Here is a 27,250-nt window from a genome sequence, read left to right on the forward strand (position 1 = left end):
CTTCTCTTCTATGGTTACTTTCTCCTCCTTGACAGGGAACATCCCTGCAGGGCTGCTAGTATACGCGAGCATGTCACACAGAAAGCAAATACCACAAGCAGATGCGCTCTGCACAAACATCCCTGGGCTCTGGATGGCATTCCCACATCCACCATGTTAGAGAGGGAACCCTTGGGGACTAAATTTAAAGTCCCAAACTCGCTCATTTTTAGCGTATCCTCATTACATAAGAGTCTGCCATCTGGACTTGGGTTCTGCTTGTTGCTACTCGAGACGTTCTGGGGATATGATGAATAGGCCCCATTGTTTTTAGGACATTCCGATGCTCTTTCTTGTCGTGCCATCCTGTCAACCCTGTCTATTTTTAACATGGAGATGTGCTGATGTTCTGATGAAGGACACTTTCCCCAGCTGCTGTTGAGGCATAACACCAAGTAGGCTGAATAGAGTGGATTGTTGGGGGGGGGGGGGGGGGGGGGATGCTGTACTTTTTTCATTGCATTTTATCAAACTTTTTTAATTCACTGGGATAACGAGTCTGCAAAAGCCAGTTACTCAAAAAGAGAGCAGACACGTTCATTCAAGTCAGGACAGGAGAAAAAGGTCCTTATTTTGTATCCTGTTTCTCCCTACTTTAGATGACCTGCTTATTTGTCATTTTGGCAGGTGGATTGACTCCAATGTTGCAATCTTCCATTGACTCGCTTCATTGGCATCACCTGAACTGTCTGACTGGGTAACCACAGTGCATGTTCTCTGGGCTGCTTGCCTTATATTTGCTTCTAGTAAGTCACTAGATTTTTGCAGATGCATGAGCCAGAGCAAGTCTGAGCAGTCATTTAGTGACTAGTCCATCTCCTGTCATTTCGATGCCCTCTGGCGGTCTTCAACAATTCCAAGGAATCTGAGCTGTGAGGAGGCTTATAGGTCACACACACACACACACACACACACACACACATACACACATTCATCACAAAAAACCCTCCAGCCAGTTTGAATCCATTGTCTAAAACAGCCCCTTCTTGGTTGCCTCCCCAGTTCTTGTTTCAATACATGTGTAACACCATATTCTTAGAGATCCCGAAATCATCCATTGTGTGTGTCAGGGCTGAGTAGCTAGAGGCTGCCCTCCGGTGGTGAAATGTGTCTCTGCTGTTCAGCCCACATCAAATACCAACCTGTGTGCTGTTGGAGGAGTTTAAACACGCTCGCATAACTCAGAGCAACTATTTTGTTAACCTGTGAGAACACGACTGCATGTGTTCCCCATCCTGTCTGATGCTCTTTGAAGGTTTCGCTGCTTTGGTTAGGAGACCCTGTGACACTAGCAGCAGCACCTACTTCTGGGATCAGAACTAACATTGGTATATCAGTCCCGTCCCCCCCCCCCATTTGGCCATTATGAATTCCAGCAATTGTCCCTCTGCTGTGCAGCCGAGATGTCCCCTCTGGCACATACACTGAATAGGGAACTTTAGTCGGATGTGGATAAAAATACCTCAGCTATTCCATCTCTAGGTGGACTAAATTGACGGTTGAGCTGCTTTCTCCTTGATGAGACATCTTTGTCAACTTTGACTTTAATAGGTTTCATGAGTATGAAAAAAAATTGCAATGCATGTACGACACTGAGAAGATGTGAAAAGCGTTAAGGAGAGAGGGGTAAAAAATAACATGCAACTAAAACCTTTCAGCTTTATTTCCTACATAAACAAAGCTGCGCGAATGCTGCTCTGCAGTCATGAAGTCAAACATTTCACATGGAATATGAAAACTGGTTTGACAGAAAACACACTCTTGATGTAAACAACTGATCACTGATATCATGGTGATGCTTATTCAAAGCATGTTTTAATGGCTTCAGGTCATAAACCCTTATCTCTGTTACTCCCAACACCTATTTGTTATTCCAGCAGTGGGAACAGACCAGCTGTCTTCATTCACACATTCGTTTCAAGTAACACACAGACACACACACACCGAGACACACACATACACCGCACTCTTTGACATTAACACACACACACACACACACACACACACACTTTTATTTCTCATTAGGTTAGTGCTTAATTGATTGTTTTATTGATAATATTGCTATTCTCCCTTTTTGTAATTGTTCACTGTTATTTAATTGTATTGTTATTTATTTGTATGTCGCTTTGGACAAAGGCGTCTGCTAAATAACCATAACCATAACCATAACCATAACCACACACACACTATCTAACATGAACAAGCAAACACAGACAAACGACTGTTTACATTAAGGTGCGGTCACTGCTATCTTTCACATACATATACTCAATTCCATACACACCTCTTTTTTTACATTACTGTAACTCACAAACACGAAAACACACACCCTCATGACCCTGTGTACACTCTGTCCTTGTTGACTCGGTGTGTTTGTCGTGTGGCGGGGCCTGCCCGAGGACTTTCAGCCCAAACAAAACCAGAGTCTCTGTGTGTCGGATGACTAAGACACTGAAGCCCAGGGCCAGAGGGACGAGGCAGATAAAGATCCCCCACACCAGTGCCGCTATCAGCAGGCCCCTCGGGCTGGGGGATCCCCCCTGGAAAGCCCTCGTCTGGCAGCAGTGTTGGAGCCATCGCTGCTGCAGCTGCTGCTGCTGGGACTGAGGGTCAGACGGAGTCCTGCCACTGTCCGACTGTGCTGCTGTACGCGTGAAGCACGTATTCTCCGTCACGTCTCGGCTTTGACGCAGAGGGTGCTGTCGACATGGCGGCAGTTGTTTGTCTTGCATTTGCCTAACCGCCCTCTCGCCTTCGCTTAGAGACCCGCACCTGTCGGGCGCGGACACAAAGCCAGCAGATGAAAGGTGGCACTTTCCATGAGGACAAGGCGGTTGGTGTCGCCCGGCGCTGAGAATGCGGCACCTGTCGATTGTTGTTTCCGTGTCAACAGCGAGGCCATTTGTCCAGACGCCACCGGAGGGATTAACGGGCGCACGGGAAGCGGGTCGTGTTTGCATTTGCACTCGGACATCCGTGTTCGCTGCAGACTCCCGCTCCCGCTCTAGCTCCCGCTCCCTCTTCCCCTCCGGGGAAAGCTCTGCGCTCGTCGTGCCTGCGCAGTCTGTGTGCGTTCGCCCCTGGGCGTCCGCGTTTGAGCGTTTTCTTCTTTCGTCCGTCTCGTCCGCCAGGGAAGCCTCGGCCCTCTCGGGGCAGTCGCGCTCGGCGTCCAGCCTGAGGCCGAGGAGACGCAGGCTCCCGTGGAGCCCCAGGAGGAGCGCGGCGGCCAGGAGGCCCCAGAGGGGCTCGCCCACGTCTGGCCAGGCCACAGAGAGCAGCCCGGGGAGACAGCGGCAGAGAGAGCTGATGCCGATGCCACCGCCGCCACCACCACCACCGCCGCCACCGGCGTCTTCCTCCAGGCAGAGCTCCACGGCGGGTACGTCCAGGTGCCAGCGGTGTTTGGCGCGGAGCCCAGAGACGCACCATGCCAACAGGCAGCTCATGACGCAGGCGACGTGCGCGAGGACAGCCGCCGAAGAATCGTCCCCTTCTGACTGCTCCGCTCTCTCGGCGGCGGCTCGAGCGACCGGCGCCTTCCCGTTGTCCGTCTCCCCTCGCTCCGAACACGGAGGAGCCGTGCACCGCTCTTCTCCCCTCGTCTGTAAACCCTCCCCTCCATCCCCCTCTCCCTCCGTCCCTCTGAGGTGGGGCCCGCGGAGACGGAAGGCCATCTCCAGGGCGACCAGAGGGCTGGTGAGCAGCATCACGCCCCAGTAGGTGTGAGTGAGGAAGAGGAGGAAGCGGAGAGCGATGACATCGGCGGAGACGGGAAAGGCCACCAGCCAGGGGTCAGCTAGCCGAAGCAGCGCCAGGAACACTGCAACAGCAACAACAACACAAGGACAATCACAACCTGGTCAAATGCTATACACCAATACATCCCTTAGCCAACAACTATGGAGGACGAAGACATTCACTAGCAGTGAAGATACTACTCAGATATTGAGGACTGAGATTAGTGTTTGAAAACACACTTTAAGCCAAATGTGAATGGATGATGGCACACATTAATACACAGTTCACACTCCACCTTTCGCTACCTTAAAGACACCAAACTTAAAAGCAGCAACATCCACAGTGCTAGCTGCTAGTGAGCAGAAGCCTCCCAGTGGGAGAGCTTCGACTTATTTTTACTTTGAGTCTGCATTCCACTGGTTCCTTGTTTATGAGTCCTACAGCAGACTTCATCTGCAGAGATACAGGTCTTTTTTTTAGCAGAGATACCTTTTTTTTGACTGGCAAGTTCTGTCTGGTGTGTGAACTATCTTCTTTGGCTCCGAGAACGCACACACACACACACACACACACGCACACGCACAAAACAAAACACAACACAAGCCAAAGAAGCCTGCCTGCCTGCCTGCCTGCCTGCGAGTGTGTGTGAGCTAAGAATAGCAGAAGGCTGGTAGCCGAGGCCAGCTGAGCTGAGCTGAGCTGAGCTCTGAGATACGCGAGCAGAGATAAGACTGGGAGGCAGAGGGCTGCTCACGCGCGATAGCGAGGTCGGTGAGGAGCAGGAGGCAGCCGCAGCACAGCCCCACCGAGCTCAGGGATCCTCCTCCTCGGACCGCGCCGAGCCAGAGGATGCTAAGGCCCACTTTGCACAGGCACGCCGCGAGGGCAGCCTCCAGCAGTGCCGCCATCGCTCCACCTGCGAACCAGAGATGGCACAGAACACAACACAACAGCGTCAAGTATTAGTGTCACCAGATATGAATGCGTAGGTGTGCCCAAAGCGACAGCAACAAGCTGCACTGTGTGCACATGGTGGAAGGTTGGCTTAACCAAATAGAAACATATCTGTGGAATGATTGAGAAAGCAGGTGAACAAGATTTTCATTCAAACAGCTGATTCCTAAGAAGGATGAATTACTTTGGTTTGTGTTTGCATTTTAGAAATGTGCTCACTGCATTGTGTAGACTAGAGTCACTAAAGAATATTCATTTGGAAAAAGTTATATTCTTGCTAATGACTAACATTTTAACTGTCTGTATGATTTCAAAAAAAGCCTAATAGGATTTATTCCACAGATGTTACAGGAATAAATTGTATGCAATACATATGAACCACAGAAGCCAGACTTCATGTGTCTCTACTGTAACATCTCCCGCCATTAAACACACACAAACAAATACTGACAAATCCATCGCTTACCTTTTGGGTTTAACTCAGGGTTAACTGAAGTCTTTTTTTTTAAAAGAATAATTAGATCACGATCAATGGAAATGAGTTTAAAATGGAAACAAAATGCAATTTCAACTGATTTCACCTAACCAAGCCACCCTCTCTCTATTCACTATTTACCCTCACTGACAGTTCCCCACCAGACCTGTAGAACAAGTCTCAAACACGCTGACTTGTATCATCAACTGTGCTGGTCTACGCTGTTCCAAACAAAAGAACTCTGTCCTGGCCCACATGGTTAAACATCACATCAGAATGCAAAGCACAACACACACACACGACAGGACTGAAAGGTTGAATAGCAAAATGGAAAACATTTGCAAGTTGACACTCCTATCGCACGGAGACACACACACAGACCACCCCCTTCAGATATTTACACACTGTCTGAAGTGCTGCGCGGAATGGTTGAAGAATTCAAGCTCTTTGTGGCCACTCATTCTCTAGAGCGGGATGTGGCAGGTAAGGCCGACTGGCGAGAGGAAAGCTAGAGAGAGAGAGAAAGAGAGAGAGAGAGAGAGAGAGAGAGGAGGGGAGAGGCAAGACAAAAGAAAGGAGCGGAGAGCTTGGTGCCTTACCTGTGGTCCCCCGGCCAGTGCTCTGCTGTGAGGCGCAGCTAGAGCTGAACACCTCTTAGTGCTTATCTCGCCTCCCTCACCACCCCCCAAAACCACCCACTCCGGGACATGTCCAAACCAAACGCTCTCCACTCACCTGTGTGTGTGTGTGTTGTGTAAGTGTGTGTATGTGTGTGTGTGTGTGTGTGTGTGTGTCAGCACGTGTCTGACAAGAGGGTGTGCCTCCTGTGTTTGCTGAAGATCACACACACAAACCGGTCCAACTGCTTTTTTTTCTCCATGGAAAAGGCCATCATCATGTTTTTTCTCTCTCCCTCGCTCTCTCACGCATTCTCTCTCTCTCTCTTTACCACCACCCTTTGAGCTAGTATTGCTCACTCACTGAATGCCATGTGTTTTACTCATCCTTCCTTCTCTCTCTCTATGCCAGCTAAAGAAAGTGAATGCATACTGAGGGAAAACAAAAGGCAACAGTCTTCCCCTAACCTCATAGTAAATTCCACAATATTTTCATGAAATAAAATAATGAGCCTGCTGGATCTGTCCATTTCTCCATGGTCTTTCTCATGAGGCCTAGCCACTGGAATTCATACAGTACAATTTGCCTTACGAAAATGCTGTAAAAGTTACGCTGAATGTGCTTTATCTTAAACGGTTATCCAACTCCAGGCTGTGATAGGCATTGGCCGGGTTTCCCAAAATTGTTAAGAAGCTCTTAAGTGCTAAGAACTTCTTAGGAGCGTTGTAAGAATGTTCTAAGAACGCTCCTAAGAAGTTCTTAGGACTTAAGAGCTTCTTAACGATTTTGGGAAACCCGGCCATTGTTGGTCTGACTCTGGTGTATCCTCATTTTCACACCAGCCATGCACTCGGTTAGGCCTACACGGCACGCTGCCCCTTTCAGAGAAAGGAGAACAGCTATCCTCTTTCAATTGCTGCCCTCTAGCGGCAATGTAAGAAAAGCGCAGAAACACAGCGACTGCTCTGGCCAGATGTGGTTTTGAGCGGTAGATGGACTGAGGCTGAGTTGCTTTACAATGAAGTGTGTGAACTATTTATGAGTCTAAACTCTTAAGAGAGTATAGGCTTACTGGTGAGCGATCATTCTTAGCAGGTCTTCTTTCATTTACAAAAGAACAACAATCTGTCACCAACAGTAGGCTATCCCAAATAGGCCTATGTAAAATTGTACAGCAATCTCTTGCCACTTCATCGTACTGTATTTTGAGAGGTGTCATCAGAAGGGACCCAGTGGAAGCTAATTTACCCACAAAACACACGAACTACCATATACCCCAGGTGATGGCTTGTGAGGTTTTGGGGAAGATATGGCACGTTTTCTCATTATATAGGCCTAGATAAATGGTGCCAAAAACCGATAGTGATGCCATGGGCAGTGTCAGTGAGCGATTTTATTGTCTTTATGCATTGTTTTATGATCAGTCAATGCAGCGCTACTCGGCTAATACCAAACGATATTGATGCCTGCCCTGACAATTGTAATATTTCGTGCAAAATGCTAGAGATTCTAGGCTACTCTACTGATTCAAGTGTCCAACTGTCTAGCCTGTATTATATATTTTTAGTATTTCACTTGATATTTTCAGAACACTCTCATTTTGCCTGCAGCACCCAGAAGTGAACAGTAGGCGACCCGGAAGGTCTGAACTCCGATTGAAAGCAGGCAGAAAGAACATCTTAACCTTTTATAAAATAACAAAATCTGCCATCGAGTTGTTGGGTATGTATGCATTCCTTTATTTATTCTCTTAATTGCGGTTTTAATAAAGCGCGCAGACTGTTTCCTTATTCGGTTAGAGTTGTCTCCTATTCCACTCGCCGAAAAGTTCGAATAAAAAAAATCTAAAGCGCATGTTTGGAAAAAGATAGAATTTTAAAGGGAATTGTAACAACATCATGCTACATGTAACACATATAGAGGAGCGCCCGATTTTCCCTGTTATCACAGCTGGAATTTGCAATGCGACGTAACCTATCTTGCCTATTGCAATGCCATTTTGCAAGGCATGATTGTTGTAGGAAGTGTCTAGTTTTTTTTTCTCTCCTCCGAGCCGGGCTATTCAAACCTGCAAATCTAAGTAAACAATCATTCGAGCACTTAATGCAAATAAACGGGAGGCATATTTGCATGGATTATGACCGACTCATTTTCGGTACAGATTTTGTCTGCAAATGTGGGGTCTGCAGAATATGGCGTCCTGTCCTTATAAAAATAAGACGGGCTGCCATTTTTGTTTTCCTTTTGTCTGAAATTTTTAATAAAACTGTCTGAGAATGTGGGAGAGGCTACAGAGGGTAGAAATGGAGCCGAGTTTCTTAGACGTCTGAATGCTCGCCTATGTCTATCGCAAACCATTATTTTTCAAAAAGACAATAGAGAAATTGGAAATATCGCTGTGATACCGATAGAGCAAAAGCTGAAAAGTTAAGTAACTTTTATCAGTTTTTGGGAATGCATCGATTTAGTACTTCGACAGTAGGCTACAACCAATGCAATGTGTTTTGAGAATCGTGTTAATGTTACTGGTCAACTGCATGAACATGTACACTGTTCGTATAGTGAAGTTTAATTTCAGAGAGAAAAAAATGCTACATCGTCTGTTGTCTCCGCATCGACTAGCTAAACTGCTGAAGAAATGTACATTTAGGTAAAATACAGGATTGTTGCACCTAGCCTTCTTGTCCATCGCTGTACACAAAATATATTTGGGGAGATGTGATTTGGGTGATCTAGCCTACTTAGCCGAATGCTAAACCAGGTATTACCTCAATTCTACGGATGGCCTGATTTGGGTAGGCTACAATTTCATGAAAATGTCCAGTCCCTTCCATTTGAACGCTATGTTCAGTCCAAGTTGTCTCGTGCTGGGCATCCTGAAGCAGTCCAACACCTCGAGGAGCTTCCCACAACACCTTGCGTGCTGATCACTTTGTAATCCATTAATCTCGTTCATTGACATTAATAATTACCCACGCTTGATCCGAAAGATGTGTGCAGTGCGTTGCATTGTACTAGGACGTGTTTAGATAAGTGGATTAGCATACCTACACTGTATGACAGCCGGGAAGTGTAGGCCAAGTGTATTTACTCCATGGTTGTAGGTAGGTTGGTTGACTGATCAGGTAAACATAATTTAAACCAGTACATCATAGTACTATTATTGCCAGGGAATGCCAGGGAAAAGGATTAGCCCCTGTGAGGTCTGTTTACACAGCTGCACAGCATTCAGCACAGAGAGTAATGCAGTTTAGTCTGGAATTATAGCCTAGATCTCCCTAGATTTTGCTTGGATGTATGAGAGAGAAGACATAATTGGACTTAAGTTTTGTTAGACTAAATACTGGACAGTGATGCCCTGTTGGACTAGCACTGGGCAATGCCTCAAGTTTAGGTATAGTCTACAAACAAGAAGACTGCTGAATCTTTGTGCATGGTCTTTATTAATTCATTCTTGCACTGTTCTTGCATCTGTCTGCAAAATGTTAATTTCCACAGGTCTAATCTCTTAGAAATCTTTGTTATTTCTAACCCGAGACTGACTCTAAAAAAAAAAGAAATGGTTTGCTCTCATGCATAATGAATTCCTTTCTATGACATTGTGCATTGCATGTTTTGGCAGCGTTCACTGTTCTGAAGGTTCCAAAGTCTGTTTGAATAGTGGGGCTGCATAGCACAGTTCATTTGCATCAGCCAAAAAAAATAAAGATGATATGTCCAGGCCTATGAACCTAAAACCCACAAAATAGTTCCCTAATGATGCCATAGAGTGTAGGTTTCACTTCCTGGAGGTAGTGTGGATTTATTTTTTATTTATTTTTTCTTTGGGAGGAGAACAAGACAAAACTTCATTTAATCTCAAGCCTGATGAGGCATCTCCATTCTCATGTTTTTTTCTTTTCTTTTGTGCATGTTTGCACTCAGTTCTCTGTTTCAATGCCTCTCTCTCTAAAAAGATAACATTTTATAATGTGGCCCATTGATCTTTGATGGCCAAAATGTTTGTATTGGCTGTCGTTCTGATTGCTCATCTAATACAGACATCTGGTTCTTTTGTTTGGCCTGTTATAATCCATCGGCTGTTGGTATGACTATATCAACACACACACACACACACACACTGTATGTTGGCTTTGATGTGATCTATAGACCATTTTGCAATGCTATTCATGTGCAAAAGTGTTCAAATGCTGTTCTCAACTATATAATGGCAATTATGCTATGCCCAGCTCACACTCTGCTGGTGATGTGTAGGTTAGATCACTAGTGTGAGTGACTCCATTACCTTATATGTGTCTAACTGCGACAATTCTTTGTATGGACAAACCAAGGAATAGCTGAAGTCGGCATACTATGAGATTACCTGATATCATACTGTTTTTGAAGCCCAGGAACACCGATTTGCAATGTTAGACACCTCTCTGTATGTCTTAGGAATACAAGCAATGAAGTGGGCTCTCTATAGAAATTCAAACCTGTTCTCTGTAGACCATTAGGAATTTAGATGTTCTTTATTCATTGTCTGTCAACTAGAAGAGTTCTCCTTTGTGTAGTCATGCTAAATAAATGTCAATCACTGCAAATTGTAGGATAAGAGTGTATTGAATACTCGAGAGCTATAGGTACGGATCTATGAGCAGAAAGGGATGGGTTCTTGGTCATCCCTTTTTCAAGTGTTCCGTGGCTGGCATTTAGAGGATACTGTAGGTGTGTGTGTACGGAAAATTAATTAAGAGTAGTCTGTGATCAAGATGGTTTTTAATTAGTCTCAAATCTGAGGCTAATGAGTGTGAACTTTGCTTAAGGAGCGTTGCACAGCGTCCTGTGGCTTGTTGGCCCTGTCTGGGAATTCCATACTGTTTCTGCTAGCTCTATACAGTTAGTGGCCCTTCTTCAATACAGTGCTGAGTACATAAAGCAAGTCAGGCCAACATAGTGTCTTAATAAACATTTAGATGTTATGTTACTTTGAAGAGGAATAGTTTTTAATACAAAAAATGGATTTATATGTTATTGATTAGAACTGTACATGTTCTACACAACCAGCCATTGGACTGAGATGTTGACTAATTATAGCATGTTTATAAAAAAGCATTCATCCCCCTTTGTTGCTTCGTAAAACGTGGTCACTAGAATTTGGGTTTTCCCTTTTCAAGATTTTTTTTCAAGAATTGACCATAAAAAGCTCTTTGATGTGTGGAAACATTTCTAATAAGCAATGTCGATTAATTACAAATATGTAATGTAAAGTAAAATAATATAAAATAAAATATTCACCCCCTTCAAGACAGTATGCATTTTTGTCCATACTGTAGACCATTAGGAATTTAGATGTTCTTTATTCATTGTCCGTCAACTAGAAGAGTTCTCCTTTGTGTAGTCATGCTAAATAAATGTCAATCACTGCAAATTGTAGGATAAGAGTGTATTGAATACTCGAGAGCTATACTGTAGGTACGGATCTATGAGCAGAAAGGGATGGGTTCTTGGTCATCCCTTTTTCAAGTGTTCCGTGGCTGGCATTTAGAGGATACAACCCTTTTCAAATCCATTCACAAATTCCCTATTGGATATAGGTCTTGGGCACTCAAGAACATTAACCTGTAGCTTTTGCTGTTCACTTCGGGTCATTGTCTCGCTGGAAAATAAATCTTCTCCCAGGACCTAGTTCTCTTGCAGACTGAGTCAGATTCTCCTCCAAAATGTCCATATATTTTGCTGCATTCATTTTACCTTTTACTTTTACAAGCTTTCCAAGGTGCTACCACCACCATACGGGATGGTGTGTGTGTGTGGTGATGTGCAGTGTTTGGTGCCACTGTCCACCAAACATAGCATCTAGCCTGATCACCAAAAAGATAGATAGATAGATAGATACTTTATTGATCCCCAAGCTCAAGCTCAAGCTCAAGCTCAAGCTCAAGTTTGGTCTCATGGGACCACAGAACCTTCTTCCATTTGACCTGGGAGTCTCCCACATGTCTTTGGGTGAACTTATAAGTCGAGATTTAGTATGAGCTTTGCCACTCTCCCATAAAGCTTTCACTGGTGAAGAACCCGGACAATAGTTTTTGTATGCAGTCTCTCCCATCTCAGCTGCTGCGGCTTTTAACTTTTGTCTTGCACCTTTTGTCATAGGTGCCTTTATAACCTCGTCCTTCTTACTGCGCCGTATAGCCAAATTTACATGGACAGTTTTGTTGTCATTCCGATAACTATTCCAATTGAAAATGTTGTGCCGTCTGTTTACAGTACATGGGGTGCATTCTATTCTGATGAGGTGTTTTCAAGCGCTTTAAAAGTCTTTGATCGGAATAGCCCTTGTTGGCTACTTTTCATTGGGAAGATATACAGTAGCAGTCAATCCGAATGACCATATACTGTACATGGGTGTTCATTCGGAATAGGAACGGACTACACCACCTCTTCCATTCCTGTTAAAATTCTGATCGGATCAGGAATTTTCATTCCGATTGAGGTGTTTATATGACGATTTTTATTCCGATTGAGCTGTTATTCCGTTTCTAATCGGAATAGAAGTGTCCATGTAAACGGAGCTAATCTCTCAGTTTGTGGGAACAGCCAGTTGTAGGCAGATTTACACATTTGCCATGTTGGCTAAGTTCCTTAATGATGGATTTCACTGAACTCCATGTGATGTTCAGTTGCTTGAACATTTTTTGTATCCATCCCCTGGCTTATGCTTTTCAGTAACTTTTGGGGGGATATATAGAGAGATATTGTGGTCATAGTGGAATTGTAGCCAGGAATACTGATTAACCAGTGACTGGACCTTCCAGACACAGGTGTCTTTATACTACTATACCATATTCCACACTATACCTTATTCACTGCACTCAGATGATCTCCATTTCTGTAATTGTGAGACTACTAGTAGCAATATGTCTGGACTGCTGTTGAATTACGGTAGGTCAGTCACTTGAAGAGGTGTGTATATTTACACGACCTTATTCTACATTATATATACAGTATATATTAAATTAAGTAACATTACTTTGTAGAAATCTGCTTTCACTTTGACATTAAACTGATTTTTTTAGTAAGAGGCCAAATCATATTGAAGTAATTCCATTTATAAAGGCAATAGAAGGGCAAAATATCCGAGGAGATAATACTTTTTTACTTTTTTATATTGCAAGTGGCTTTATGTCCCAAACGCTTCAAACTTGTTTTCTCTAGATGCATGGATTAAAATGATTCCTAATTAACTTTGGCTTACCAAGGGCAGGTTGCCTTTACTACCACAATGCACAGGGGTTGGTTTGAACAACTCTTAAACGATTGGCCGATGAAGGACTAAACAAAAGCCTCTTGGGGTTTTTCCGTCCCTGTGGGACATTGTGACTCAGAAGTTTCTCTTTGAAGAGATCTTGCTGAATCTTATCCAAAAACAGCCCCCCCCCCCCCCCTCCTGAAAACGTCTGCCTTCGTTTCACTTGTCCTTAGTGTTCCTCCGACTCTTTAAAAGCCAGACATGGAGAAACACGCCGGTGTGGAGATACCGCGCTGCTTTGGCTTTGAACATTTTCAACTGTGACTGACAAACTGCTTCTGATCATGGCGTTGAATTATGAATGAAAGCGCATAGTCTAACTGATGCTCCTGCCATTTGTGAGTGTGTGGCGAGGCCCACTTTCACTGTCTTCTAGACCAGAGAAAGGATACTGAACTGTTTTTTGTAGTTCAGGTAGTTACAGTAAGTTCACTTCAAGAACCAATTTTTCCTGTTGATGCAGCAAAAACTAAAAAATACTGGCTGTGCCTTGGTGAAGCTGAGACTGTTATCCAGTCAGTAGTATTGAAACAATACAGTAAAAATGACAGTGACTAGGCTAAATAACTGCCCCAACTAATGCCAACACCAACAAACTCAAATATCCAAACTTCAATATCTGCTGGATGTTGTTAAAATCAGGGAGTCACACCAATTTGTGTGGTGAGGATGACATTTTCTTTCTCCCACATCCAACTACCAATTACATATATCTAAATATTGCAGGTTGCCATTAGGTCTGTGTAGAGAGATTTAGTTACGTAATATGTTGTATAGTAATGTAGCAACACTTATCACAATACAATACTCTAGCTACATGATAACAACATGACACACACCACAAATGTAACAGTACAATAATCATTGGTCCCTCATGTGATTCTTTTAGGAATGGCGGAGCCTCGGTTTAATAACCCATATTTCTGGCCTCCACCCCCTGCCATGCCTGGGCAGGTAAGGTCATCCACAGTTTCTTTCACCTTTTCAACAGGCGTTCACGCAAAGCATGCTGTAGGTGCCTCTCATGCAGCGTTAATACGTCCTGCCTCACTCCTCGGTCCTCGGGCCTCGATTCTCACTGATCTACATTAAGAATGATGGGGCGGCAACAAGGGATAGTCTATCCCTTCTTCTATCTTTCTTTATGTAGATCAGTGAGGATCGAGGCCCGAGGAGCGAGGGAGGGAGGACGTATAAACGCTGCATGAGAGGCACCCTGTGTCTGATTGAGATGTGACTCAGGTCACCTCTGCTGAACTATCAGCTTTTTTGTTGCTCACCAAAACTGTACCTCTTGCAAGGAGAGGAAGTTCAAGTTCAAGAAGATATCCCATAATGATCATTCTCTCCATAAAAAGTCACTCCCTCGACACATGTCCAGTGCACAATCCACCCTTTTCTTATTATTTTGGTTATGTTGTGTAGCGATAAAGGACATATATAAAACGTAATGTGCTAAATATTGTATATAAATAAATATACAATAATATAAATATATAATACCGTTGTGCCCTTGAGCAAGGCACATAACCCCAAGTTGCTCGGGGACAATGTAGTCTCTCGTAATATAGCTGACATATGTAAGTCACTTTGGGCAAAAAAGTGTCTGCTAAATGTAGTGTACTGTAAATAGGCTGCCCGGAATTTCACACACCTACCAGTAGACAGCTTTGACTTGCCTTATAAATGTAACACATAGTTTCAGCAAGCCGCAGGTTAATATAATGATATAAAACATATGCAAACATACACACAGATATAACAAAAAACTGAGCAAAAACTCAGTGTATGATTATCTCACTCACCAATGTGACGGGTAGTGGAGTTATTACAAAAATCTGTTTGTCAGAGTCGAGTCACGAATGGGAAGCCAATCCCCAGTATGAAGAGGACTGAAGATTCTCTTGACAGTGAGACAAGACAGGTCGCTTACAGGCAGGCCGTTGAAGAAGTCAAAGCTTTAGCTGATTTAAACCCTATCGGTGTCATGCAATCAGTTGTTTGTTGACCTGATGTCCTCTGGAGAGGACCTCTGCTCACAAGGTGTTCTACATCTTAATTTGGCCTTGTTTCGGAACTACGTGTAACACATATGAAAATATTATCATTTTTTAATGGCCTTGGTGGTTGTGTTTTAGTGAATCAGAGAATGTGTAGTTGATGTGTCTATCACGGTGCTCCAGTCTGCCTAGTCTGTTATAATGGAACTTCCTGTGTTGCTTCACAAGAAAACCAAAATCATTATTACCTCAAAATATGCTTTTTATTTTGCCTAGCTGTTGCTGAAACCGTGTCCCTTAATATTGCCTATCAAAGGACGCCTAATTCAGAACCAGGGTCACAGGCTTTCTCCATAATATGTTTGCGGAGGCCACTCCTTAAAGGGACACTTCATCGATTAGCATTAAGCTTTGTATCTTTAGAAAACCAGTCATGTTTTTGAATGGTTGTGCATCATTCCCTCAGTTTGCCTTGAGATGGGAGAAATACGGATTTCAATGAAACCCATGAATAGGACTTCCTGCTTTCAATGATGTAAAATGATGATTTTTACATCATTGAAAGTAGGAAGTCCAACATTGAAATCCGTATTTCTCCCATCTTAAGTCAAACTGAGGGAATGATGCACGACCATTCAAAAACATGACTGGTTTTCTAAAGATACAAAGCTTAATGCTAATCGGTGAAGTGTCCCTTTAATTTAATTGGACCCATGCATAACTCTACTTATTGCCCCATTAACACATGGGTCTATGTTTAACAGTGTTTAGCCATTATCTGTTTTATGGTTGACAGTGGATCTATGCCTTGTCTTGTGGTTATTTTGGGTGATTCAACATGGCTGACAAATTGTTTTTGTCTCTTGTAATATGTGGAACTGTTAAGTTACAACTGCCAAAAGATGAATTTGCTTTACTTGTCTACATTTGTCAAATATGATATGAGCCGTACCACAGATGGAGCTGCATGTCAGGGCTAAGTTGGCTTGCTGTTGTGCCAGCAGAGATTGTTTATTTATCGACATCTCTACTCATTCATAGCGATTAATCTTTGTTCAGTTTTCATTGGTCGGCCTCTCTTTAAATCAGCACCACCAGAGCCTGACAGGCACTGCCACCAGATGCTTGCTAACATGCTAAATGGTGTCTTCATTCTTATATTTTGCCGGTGTGTTTTTGCAAAACATACTGTAGAACTGCATAGTGCATATCCTGGATGGCTGGTTGGAATGGCACAGTAACTGTCCTTCATATGACCATGTACCATAGAAAGAAGCAAATTGATAGAAGCAAATTGTTATAATGTTGCTTTAACTTCATAAAGAGATTATGTTGTTAATCTGTGAACGATTTTAGATGAGATGCTGTATACAAATGGACTCAGGGAATTGATACTCTGCAGGTGACGACCTCTGTATAATTTTCAAAGACATGAGTGACATTGTTTTAGCAACAAGAGCACAGAGAGAAGATCAGACCTCCCTCTTTGGTCACTGCCGTTGGAGAAATATACTGTAGTTGATCAAGTTGTTCACAACAGAATTTAAGAAAAAATCCAGATAGTGTTGGAAACTGGAGACATCAGATAGGTCTATATTTTCTTTCCTACTAGACTGGTGCTTTGTATTCAGAAACCCTTATTTTGGGAAGACAATATAACACTTCAGTGCAGTCAATTAAAAGAAATGTGTACCAAAGTGTACTTGCACTGTGTGACCACTGGAGGGAGCTGTAATATTGATGGCTAACTATCACTGTGCTCCAAGTCTCTGTTTCCTCTTGTCACCGTGTGTATGCTCACTTGGCAGCTGGACAACCTGGTGCTCATCAACAAGATCAAAGAGCAGCTGATGGCGGAGAAGATCAGACCTCCACACCTGCCGGCCACAACAGGTGCTTCCCAGCAGCCTTTGCTGGTGCAGCCCACGTCCACGGAAGGTGGGCAGCATACGATGTCGGTGCCCAAGCTTCAGCAGATGCCCGGCCTTCATGCCCACAGTCCCTCACAGCCAGATGTGGCGCTTCACGCCCGACCAGCCTCCAGCACTGTCGCAGGTACCAGCAAAATGTTCATGTAGAAAAGGGTTTTGTGGGGGGGGTGCTGTGGCGCAGCAGGCTACAGCGCCCATACCATGTACGGGTCCGAGTGCCCACGGGGACCCAGGTTGGAATCCGGCCTGCGGTCATGTCCCGATCCCACCCCATCTCTCTCTCCCACTTGCTTCCTGTCTACTCTTCACTATCCTGTAACAATAAAGGCAAAAAGGCCGAAAAAAAAAGGGTTTTGTGGAAACGGTCAATGGTCAATTATCAAATGATGGAAGGTGGAGCTTTAATGGAACCGGCTGCACCAAACGTGCATACGTTTGAACTGATACAACTATTTTTGCACTCCGGGTATTGAACACTTCAATTGCAGACCCGGTGTAGCCTGGCTGTAATCCCGTTTCTTTTTTTAAAGTACATTTTTGGGGCATTTTTTATGCCTTTTATTGATAGTGACAAGAAGCGAATGAGAGATAGAGAGAGAGGATGGGATCCAGAAAGGGCCACGGGGCGGGAATCGAACCCGGGTTGCCGGAGTACGGTGCAGTTGCACCACAGCTGGGGGTAATCCCTCTTCTAATACATATTAGAATGAATTAATTGGATCAATTCTGCCAATTGCTCCTCAAAGTCCTGTTATTGCATGTCACGTCACGTGTTTGTATGCTCAAAACATCTCTGACTGGTATATAAACTACTTTCACCAGAATCCTGAAATGAGCCTTTGAAGGTGATCAGTACCTTTAAAAGGTGAATCACTCTGAGATTACAGAGAGAACCCTTAAACTAAAGGTCCTTCTATAAAGGAGAGCCGTGGAGTTGTGAGCTCCTCTCAGGTATGGGTTAGAGCGCCCATGTGGATCCAGGTTTGAGTGTAGCGCGAGGAATTTGTCTCAGTCCCACCCTCCATCTCTCATCCTGTCACTCCTGCCCTTTTCCTGTTTTAATGCTTAACTGCATTATTTCTCTACCAATGCGGACGTGGCCCTCACCCTGCCCGGATATGACTGAACAGTTTTTCAGTCTTTGTTTCCACCAAGCCAACCAAGGGGTGTTGCCAGATTTATTTTCATAAACAAATGACATTGTGTGCTTTTCGAGGTCAAGCAAATATTACAGGCTGACATAAAGTTATGGGGTAGACTTCGGCCCACTGAACTCCTTTAGCCACTTGTTCTTGTACTAGCAGAACGTTAAAGCATTTTTAGATGTCTGTCGTGTCCAGCTTATAAGTGCTACTCTCTGGGTGTAGCACTGTATTTGCCTGGCAACTCCAGCTGTTGACTGCAAGCTAGGTGAAGCCGATTGTTTTCAGGGTTTTTTTTTTTTCCCGTACTGACAGTACTTGGTGACCTTAAAAAACCGAGCTCTGTATGAAAAATCTCCAGAGTTCTCCTTTAAATGAACTCTGAAAATATAACTGGGTCATTTGACTAAATGGGTGCCTTTTCAACTATAACATTTCCTGTTTTAATTTTTTTTTTAAAAGTACGAAATATTTACCACAAAACATTGTGATTTTGTTCAGAATAAATATATCTAATGTCATTAGGAAAATAATATTTTATTCTGAAAATAACAAATAATAATGATAAGAATTGAGATTTAGATTTGAGTTAAGATTGATAAGAATATAATATTTACATGGTAATAATTTAGATTTAGTCATGTTGTCATCATTTAGATGTCAATCTGGACATGTGGCAATGGCCATGAACTTGTGATTAAAATAGTATGATACTCTTTAAGAATATCTTGTACATGTTAACAAGAACCCTTGAATTATTAGATTTAGCCTTTAGAAACACAATTTGGTTCTAGTTTATGCCTTATGCATCTCATCAAATCTCACCCATTTCATAGAAAGACTCAGCTGGTGATATCACACAATGTCACACAAGATATGAATAGATTCTTTTTTAGAGTTATCAAGTTTTCTCAACTTGTAAACCTTGTCACCATCACCTCCGTTTTATCGAGGGTTAAACAAAATTGCTTAACTTTAATAGAGCAATTACTGTACCTGTGCGGCCAGATGACAAAATGAAGGGTAACGTCCATACTTCCGTGAAAAATAGGATTTTATTAGGCTGAGGCAACAAGTGAGCAGTAGGATGACAACTTTCTTAAAGGCTACTCTGAATAGTGGAAAACATGTTCATTTTACTGTCTATGGAGAAAAACGAGCAGCTTTGGAAGGCGTTGGACCCGGAAAGATAATTATCAGCCTGTTATCGCATCATGACCTAATAATCGAATGCTCGTCATTTCACAGAGCTTAATTAATGGGAGTACCTTTTAAGTTCTGTTATTTAACTTTTGACCTGGACACTGACCAACAGTGTTGCCTTCAAAAAAGGGTAGATCCTATGCACTCCTGCAAACAACTGGGAGGGGACAAGGGATACCGGAGCAACACAGTTTTCTGAGAATTAATTTTTAATGTTACGGTGCACAGCAAAAAAACATTTCGATGTTCACTACATCTTCGTCAGAGTCTGTTGGAAACATGGGCAAGAGTGCCCAATTTGCGGAATTATCATTACATGCGAAGGGGCTGTACCTTAGTTAGAACATTGTGCACAGTTCCAGCATTAAAATAAAGCACATTTTACCCATATTTTTAACCCATATATTACCCATATGTTGTTGAACAAGTTTGAAGTTTAATGGATTTTTTGATCTAATACATTTCTGTCAATTCTGCCATCATTTTGGTGGGTATTTTGCTGGGTAAGGAGTTTGAGTTTGCCATTTCTCTCTAACAGGTCGAATTCTTGGTGATGTAAACTTGAATCTGGATGACAAAACGGCTCTGAAAGCCAGAGGACTATGGGAAGACTGGCATTTGCGTCAGATTATTGACCAACCAAGGACAAACCACCTGTCAGGTAATAGAATATCCTTGATACTACACATACTGTACATGCAGATGCATACACATACACATAATGCATATATATGCATATTATGTGTTTGTAGGTCAGTGGTATTCAAGGGATATGGCAGGTGTGTATATGTGCAATAGTGAAAAGTGGATGAGTGATGAAGTTAGGACGCCTTCTGTACACACGGCATTATTTGCGGCCCTACCCTTCCCCATATTTTAACTGGGTAAGGCCAGGGAAACTCATGTTGGATTGAAATCATATAAGTACAATGAGGTGCAATAAAAATTGCATCAATCAGTTGCTCAAGTAAGTTCTCCATTCATCATGTACTGCTTTTCGTGAGTCATATTTTTACAGATATGGCTAAAACAAATCGTGTACCTTGTATGAGTTTCGTTTTTTTGGGAAAGATGTAGTCATACCTCTTGCGGGAAAGTAATTTACCTACTACCGGTAATATTCTGACTAACTGTTTATTTAGCCTTACAGAGTCACCTTCATATGAGAAGAGTGCAGATGGACAGGACATTAACCCTAATAACATGATTTATTTTCATACATGAGCATGTTAGCATGACTGTACTGATGTGAAAAACACAGAAACTTGAACCTGAAAACAGACGAAAGTTTGACAAAAGGATGTTTTGGGGTCGTGATTCACACACCATGAGTATTTGTTTTTCAACCGTTTGACAATTTTGCTCAAGAGCTACAGATTCAGTGTGCTGAGGCCATCGCAACTAGTCTGGCTATCACCATACTAAGCTCAATCTGTAAAGATTGAGCATTAGTCTGGGGAGTCTGTGCTTTATTTCTACTGCACAAGAGGCGTGATCAATGGGCATAGTTCAAATGACTCTTGGATAGTCCAACCAATCAGACCAACGATCCGGTTGTGTCTTTTGGATAAGCTAGTTTGTGATTGGTTGTGGACAGGAAGCAGGGGAGATAGATGTGCTGGTTTCCAGCCTGAGCTGCTGGGCGAAATCCAAATTCGTTCACCCAGCCTACAGTACATTGCACCCTGGATGCATATTGAAATGCCAGGTATGATACAAGTTGCTAGTTTAGGACCAACAGAGGTGTCATTTTCCGGTCGTTCCCTTAAAAATATATCAATAAAATATACTAAACTTGTGAAGGGCACCCATGGGTGTGTATTGTCAAAAGATGAGATATATTTAAGCATGTTATCGGTGTATTGCTATGTTGAGATATCTTAAAGTGACAGTTCAACAAAGAAAACTTGGTTGAAGTCAGTGGAGCAGTTTGTTTTTTTATTTTTGTCAAGGTCAACGTCAAGTCATAGACTGTGCCTACATTGGCAGGTGGAGAAGGCATGTGTACTCTGCTTGTTTCAGACACACCTGTTTCACCAGATGAAACGGGTGTGTTTTTTTTACAAGCTTGCCTGGCTTTCACCTGGGACGTAGCCATTTTCGCATGTTATGCTCAAAACATGAAAAAAAAAATGATTAATTAAGCTGTGTTGCTGTTAAATGTTAAACCAACAATAGTCTTATTTGGACACACCCTACACATACAGTACATCATGGCTTTTTAGACCATGCTGTTGGATCATTCAAATAAAGCTGCAAAATATTTCGATGACGACCGTGGGTTTAGTTACACATTCTAGATGGACTTGTACTGTATGTTTCCAGTGCTTTGCATCTTGATGTTAATCAACACATGAAACGCACAGCTGCAAGTCCCTGCTTATCTTGTAAATTTGTTTTAACAAATATGTTTTCTATGGGTGTATATAGGTTTGGCTTTGGCCTCTCGCTCATCCAATCACGCGTCTTCAGAGGCGGTCACTCCGACGACTACTTCAAGCATCCAGAGCAGACTGGGCGGCACCCCAATCCACAACGTCATCTCGGGATTGGCCAGCAGTGCTGGAATGGAGCCAATCAAAAGTGGCGGGAGCCTGGCTGGGCTATTGGGACCGCCCCCTAAATTGGAACGAGGCCGGAAAAAGATTAAGGCGGAGAACCCATCGGGCCCTCTGTTTGTGGTACCTTATCCAATCCTAGCGTCGGGAACAGATCAGCCCGTCACAATCACTGCCAAAGAAGGGAAGATATACAGGTAACCCACCTGTGTGATAAAGTAGGACAAAACAAACAAGCGCATTTGCTAGTAAATTTACAGGATATTTATCTTGAAATTTTGCCAAGAAAGTCACGTGAAGTATAACACATCATGATAAGTTGAGCCTGACATTTTCTCCCATTATCCAATCTGTGCATGTCATACTGATTTCATAAGTGTGTGTGTGTGTGTGTGTGTGTGTGTGTGTGTGTGTGTGTGTGTGTGTGTGTGTGTGTGTCCATCTCTCTTGCAGGTGTAAAGTTTGCCCGCTGACGTTCCTCTCCAAGTCAGACATGCAGATCCACTCCAAGTCCCACACAGAGGCGAAGGCTCATAAATGTCCCCATTGCACCAAGTCTTTTGCCAACGCTTCTTATCTGGCTCAGCATCTACGCATCCACCTGGGCATAAAGCCTTATCACTGCTCTTACTGTGAGAAATCCTTCCGCCAACTCTCCCATTTACAGCAGCACACCAGGTGAGAAAAGCCCTACGCCTGACCAACCATGGCACTGAGAGGGCCACTACATGTGCATGTTCTCTGTTTTCTGTGGGCTAGTTTTGCCATTACTGGCCTGGCACTGGTACAATCTAATGCATGTCCTCAAATGCACTTGTGCACACCTCTCTCTCGACACATCAGTCTGAGCCATAGCAGATAAGATATTTTCCAGCTATGTTTGACTCATTACATTACTCTTGACAAGATTCTTGACATGTCTTATGTCATGTTAGTTCAGCTTGTAGAAAACTGTGAAGACTTTGAAATGATTTTGAAGTGATTGACGTCCAAATGTGTGGAGAACTTATGTGGCATGTAAAAGCTCCAATGGACCTTATTGTAGTCCTGTTTCACTTTGAAATGTTCTTACGGGCAAATTAAGTACCTATTAGGCCATATCTACTGACCATTAAGTGCCGGAAGCTTCTGAAATTTGTGCAATAGTAAAAAAAATAGGACTCACTAATGTATGTTGTTTTTGTATACACATGTATGTGTCTGTGCAGAATCCACACTGGTGATCGCCCTTACAAGTGTGCACACCCAGGCTGCGAAAAAGCCTTCACCCAACTCTCCAACCTACAAGTAAGACCTGTTACTCTCAGTACTCTCAGCCAGGGGACAATCTTGTTGTAAAGTACTGTACTCTGTACTGCAGAACTACAAGCTGGACACTACAGGTAGGAGAGGAGGGTGCCAGTGAGGAGTAAATAAAGAAAAAGCATTCACTTAAAAGGGACACTTCACCGATTAGCATTAAGCTTTGTATCTTTAGAAAACCAGTCATGGTTTTGAATGGTCGTGCATCATTCCCTCAGTTTGCCTTGAGATGGATCAGAAGTATGGATTTCAATGAAACCCATGAATAGGACTTCCTGCTTTCAATGATGTAAAATGATGATTTTTACATCATTGAAAGCAGGAAGTCCAACATTGAAATCCGTATTTCTCCCATCTCAAGGCAAACTGAGGGAATGATGCACGACCATTCAAAAAGATGACTGGTTTTCTGAAGATACAAAGCTTAATGCTAATCGGTGAAGTGTCCCTTTAAGCTGTGTGCTTTGCTATCAGGTCCTTCCTAGAGTACACTGGGCTGTGCCCTTGACGACGCAGGTGTAGTCGTAATGGACTTGTCTTTGTGGCAGTAGCTGTGAAGGTTATCGACTAAATGCCACGCCAAAGTTAACACTGTGTGTTTGAGTTTCTTTAATCATTTGATAGAGTTCCTCAAACCTTTTAACCTGAACTGGTGGTGATGTGTTTCCTTCCTATAAATGGTCGTGATATGTTACCTACGGTAATTTCCTGTGTATTAGCTGCATTGTGTAAACTGCAGGGCTGTGTTTTATGCAAGTTAAAAGAAACAAACCCGTATTAATACCATATTAACTGTCCCCATGTATCAACCTCATAGCGGAAGAAATTTTGCAAAATCAATGTATAAGCTATGGCTAATAGTCAGGAAATTACGGTAGTAATTAGACTGCTGTTGGAGTTGTTAAATCTGTTTCAAATATGTTTATTGGGAAACATTTTCATTCAACTTGGGATTTGACAAGACAATTACATGTTTCTTTTAAAATAATCATAACAACACACATAAGCAACAGACATCAAATGAAGGAGTTGTTAAATCTGGAGATGTTGAAGAAAAAGTGATGATGATGATGATGATGATGATGATGATGTCTCCTATTCACAGTCCCATCAGCGACAGCACAACAAAGACAAGCCCTACAAATGCCCCAACTGCTTCCGTGCCTACTCCGACTCCGCCTCTCTGCAGATCCACCTGTCCGCACACGCCATCAAAAACGCCAAGGCCTACGCCTGCAGCATGTGTGGCAGGGCGTACACCTCAGTAAGTACTACACACACAGATTTGCCCCAGACTGACTGACTGCCTGAAGCCCCATTCAGGCCAGGGCCAAGGCATTTATATTTTTATTTTTGCAGACTTTGTACAATGAACAACAGAAGAGTTGGCGGTTCGCTGATTCCGTTTTAAAAGACACGGACACAATTTATTGAATGGAGAAAACAACTGCATATAAAACCCAGATGTGTTTTCTGTACTTTGGATGCTGTAAGGGTTTCATTTCAACACTGGTAATGACCCTTGCCTTGGTAATCAGTGGTGAACCAAGCCTGTCCAGACCAATTTTGCATTGAGAGTACAGTCATTTCCCTGCATATAAGCCGCATTGTGTATAAGCCGCAGGACAGTGTCTTATGCAAGTTAAAAGAAACAAAACCATATTGATACCATATTAACTGTCCCCGTGTATTAACCTCGTAGCTGAAGAAATTTAGCAAAATCAATGTATAATCGACGGCTAATAGTCGGGAAATTACGGTACAGTTGGTGGAATGTGCGCTTGGCTTCTGCTCAGAAACAAATGAGTCACTTTGTTGTGCAAACTTTCTCTGTCTATTCTCAGTGCCGTTGTCCTCTTGTGCCTCTGTTTCCCCCCCACAGGAGACGTACCTCATGAAGCACATGTCCAAGCACACAGTCGTAGAACACCTGGTGAGCCACCACTCTCCTCAGAGGTCAGAATCGCCTGGTATTCCCATACGGATCTCTCTCATCTGAGTTGCCACTCCTGAGTTCTGGTTCTTGCTCATCGGCGTTCCAGTTCTCACCTCACCTGACCTCTGACCTCTGGTTCTCCCTTTTCAGCGGTTCCCCGACTTCAGCTCTACCCTCCAATTCCATAACACGGAGGGGCCTCTATTGAAGGTCCACCTGTTATCACCCAACTCTTCACATCGCTAATTTTCGTTTCTTTCAGTCTGCCTTCTTTTTCCTTTAACTCCTTCTTTATGTTGACATTGTGTTTTGTTTGATTTGTTTGTCAGTTTGTTTGTTATTGTCTCTCTGTCCAACCCACAGGTTGTCTAAACATGTTCTAGCACTCTGTCTACAAGTAGAGGACAATGTAAAAAAAAAGTACTTTCCTTTCACCAATTTTATTGAAAGGGGGCAATTAGATGGTCATCCAAAGATGGTTCAGCAGCACTTTCAAGCCAATCACATTGGCTGTTTTTGTTTGTTTTTCTTTAATGTGTTAAAACACAAGGACCATTGACTCTGGCAGCTACACTCTAACCACAGGTGTCACATGACAATTTAGAGTTTTAGAGAGAGTTTTAGTTCCAATTCTAATAACACACTTAAAGTTAATTAAGCTTTAAACAATATCAAGTTGACTGTTACTTAGACCATTTTTAAAATACATAAGACATTTTTGAGAGCTTGAGTGTGAAGGTGCGCATTCTAGACTTATTTTTCTTTTCATTTGTAATAAAATATTTAAATCATGAAACATAATAGTTATTAATTATTAGCTATATCAACATGCAGGTTGACTGCCAACAGAGAAAAATACAACCTTCTACACACGTTACCTGTTAAGCCACATGAAGGGAGGTCAAACAGTAGACATGTTCACTGACATGCAGTGTAACTAGGCTTATTGAGTGTTGGCCCAGCAAACATGCTTCTCAACCACTTGTGTTCCTGTGAAATGTATAGTGTTATTGTGGAAATACGGTTATCAATTAAGTATTTTCACTGCCTGTGTTAGAGATCCGACCCCCCCACCAAAATAATTAAAAAAATAAATCAAAATAAAATAAAACCACACATACATTCACAAAATACTTCCCAATGCTTAGTTTATTTGGGTATATGAGCTATAGTCAACACAATTGAACTGATTGTGTTACTCCCTAGTAATAGTGATTTGTATCAGTGATACAAATACAGTAGATAGACATTTCATACAGGAGCTACTGTATGTGGCAGATGTGTGATAACTAGCAACACAAGCGTAATCAGTATACATAATCTGTTAGTCTACAGCTTTAAAGCTGCTTGAAAAATACCAAATATTTACTTTCATAGACAGCCAAATGAATCACTCTATCAAGTTGTAAATTTGGCCTCTGAGAGTGTTCTCTTAAAGAAGGACAAGTAACAATCTGGGACAGATACTCTGACAGAGATGCTGTTATGGTCACCTGGGTTTATTCCACAAACATAAGCTGCCTCCTCCACTTGGCATTGTTTTTATAATCAAGTTCAAATATGCATGTTTGCTTTACACCTCCTAAGAAATTAAATTTCAGGTTTGGGTGTCCCATTTAATCTGTATAGATAACTTTTATGTACAAAACCCCTTTTGTCCCATATTTTGTTTAACCATGTCAATATATATATATTAATAATTAACATTCTGTTATTTTTATACACATTTAAGCCTTAACTATAATATCATTTTATGTTATTCATTGCATTTTATATCAAAGTGTACCATATTGGTGTTTTCTCCACTCAGTACTGTATGCTTTTTGTATTTGATAGCATGACATATACTGTAAATAAACTATAAAATACTTAACTGTTAACCTGTTTTCTATAAGAAGTGATTATATAACTAGCTATATGAATACATTCCCATTGTCTTGCATATTGATAACCTATGAAGTTGACTTTGACTGGTGCACAACATATACAGTCAGGGTTAAAGGCAAGTACAGTCATTGTGTAAAAATTAACAATGCTAAAATTAAAAGTACACAAATATG

The 27,250-nt window shown here is 42.5% G+C and overlaps 2 protein-coding genes across 6 annotated transcripts; one reads left to right on the forward strand and one right to left on the reverse strand.

The window, feature by feature from the left end:
- Nucleotides 1-1,643: 1,643 nt before the first annotated feature.
- LOC134091746 (uncharacterized) lies at nt 1,644-8,886 on the reverse strand. Its single transcript, XM_062544378.1, has 3 exons — nt 8,872-8,886; nt 4,532-4,693; nt 1,644-3,859 (listed from the first exon to the last, which is right to left on the reverse strand). Exons 2-3 carry the CDS (start codon nt 4,683-4,685, stop codon nt 2,337-2,339), a joined length of 1,677 nt encoding a protein of 558 aa, XP_062400362.1. The 5' UTR covers nt 4,686-4,693; nt 8,872-8,886; the 3' UTR covers nt 1,644-2,336.
- On the forward strand, nt 7,444-27,250 carry znf362a (zinc finger protein 362a). Of its 5 annotated transcripts, none has more exons than XM_062544383.1 (10): nt 7,444-7,546; nt 14,008-14,072; nt 16,927-17,173; nt 19,933-20,055; nt 21,825-22,149; nt 22,406-22,630; nt 23,161-23,239; nt 24,360-24,518; nt 25,137-25,187; nt 25,341-27,250. In XM_062544383.1, the coding sequence occupies exons 2-10, from the start codon at nt 14,010-14,012 to the stop codon at nt 25,434-25,436; spliced, it is 1,368 nt and encodes a 455-aa protein (XP_062400367.1). In that variant the 5' UTR covers nt 7,444-7,546; nt 14,008-14,009; the 3' UTR covers nt 25,437-27,250. The 5 variants fall into 5 exon arrangements, with proteins under 5 accessions (XP_062400367.1, XP_062400368.1, XP_062400364.1 ...); XM_062544384.1 differs by lacking the exon at nt 7,444-7,546 and adding an exon at nt 7,571-8,249 and having other exon boundaries at nt 14,006-14,072; XM_062544380.1 differs by lacking the exon at nt 7,444-7,546 and adding an exon at nt 12,747-13,781 and having other exon boundaries at nt 25,137-25,210.

The sequence above is a fragment of the Sardina pilchardus genome, chromosome 9, assembly GCF_963854185.1.
Source record: "Sardina pilchardus chromosome 9, fSarPil1.1, whole genome shotgun sequence".
NCBI classification, from domain to species: domain Eukaryota; kingdom Metazoa; phylum Chordata; class Actinopteri; order Clupeiformes; family Clupeidae; genus Sardina; species Sardina pilchardus.

Bases quoted from the DNA above. Each gene is read 5' to 3' on its own strand.
- LOC134091746 (XM_062544378.1), bottom strand. From the start codon at position 4,685: ATGGCGGCACTGCTGGAGGCTGCCCTCGCGGCGTGCCTGTGCAAAGTG. The intron at 3,860-4,531 runs GTGAGCAGCCCT...TTGCTGTTGCAG, and splicing joins CACCGACCTCGCTATCGCGC to TGTTCCTGGCGCTGCTTCGG.
- znf362a (XM_062544379.1), top strand. From the start codon at position 13,745: ATGTTGTTAAAATCAGGGAGTCACACCAATTTGTGTG. The intron at 24,519-25,136 runs GTAAGTACTACA...TCCCCCCCACAG, and splicing joins GTGGCAGGGCGTACACCTCA to GAGACGTACCTCATGAAGCA. The intron at 25,188-25,340 runs GTGAGCCACCAC...CTCCCTTTTCAG, and splicing joins ACACAGTCGTAGAACACCTG to CGGTTCCCCGACTTCAGCTC.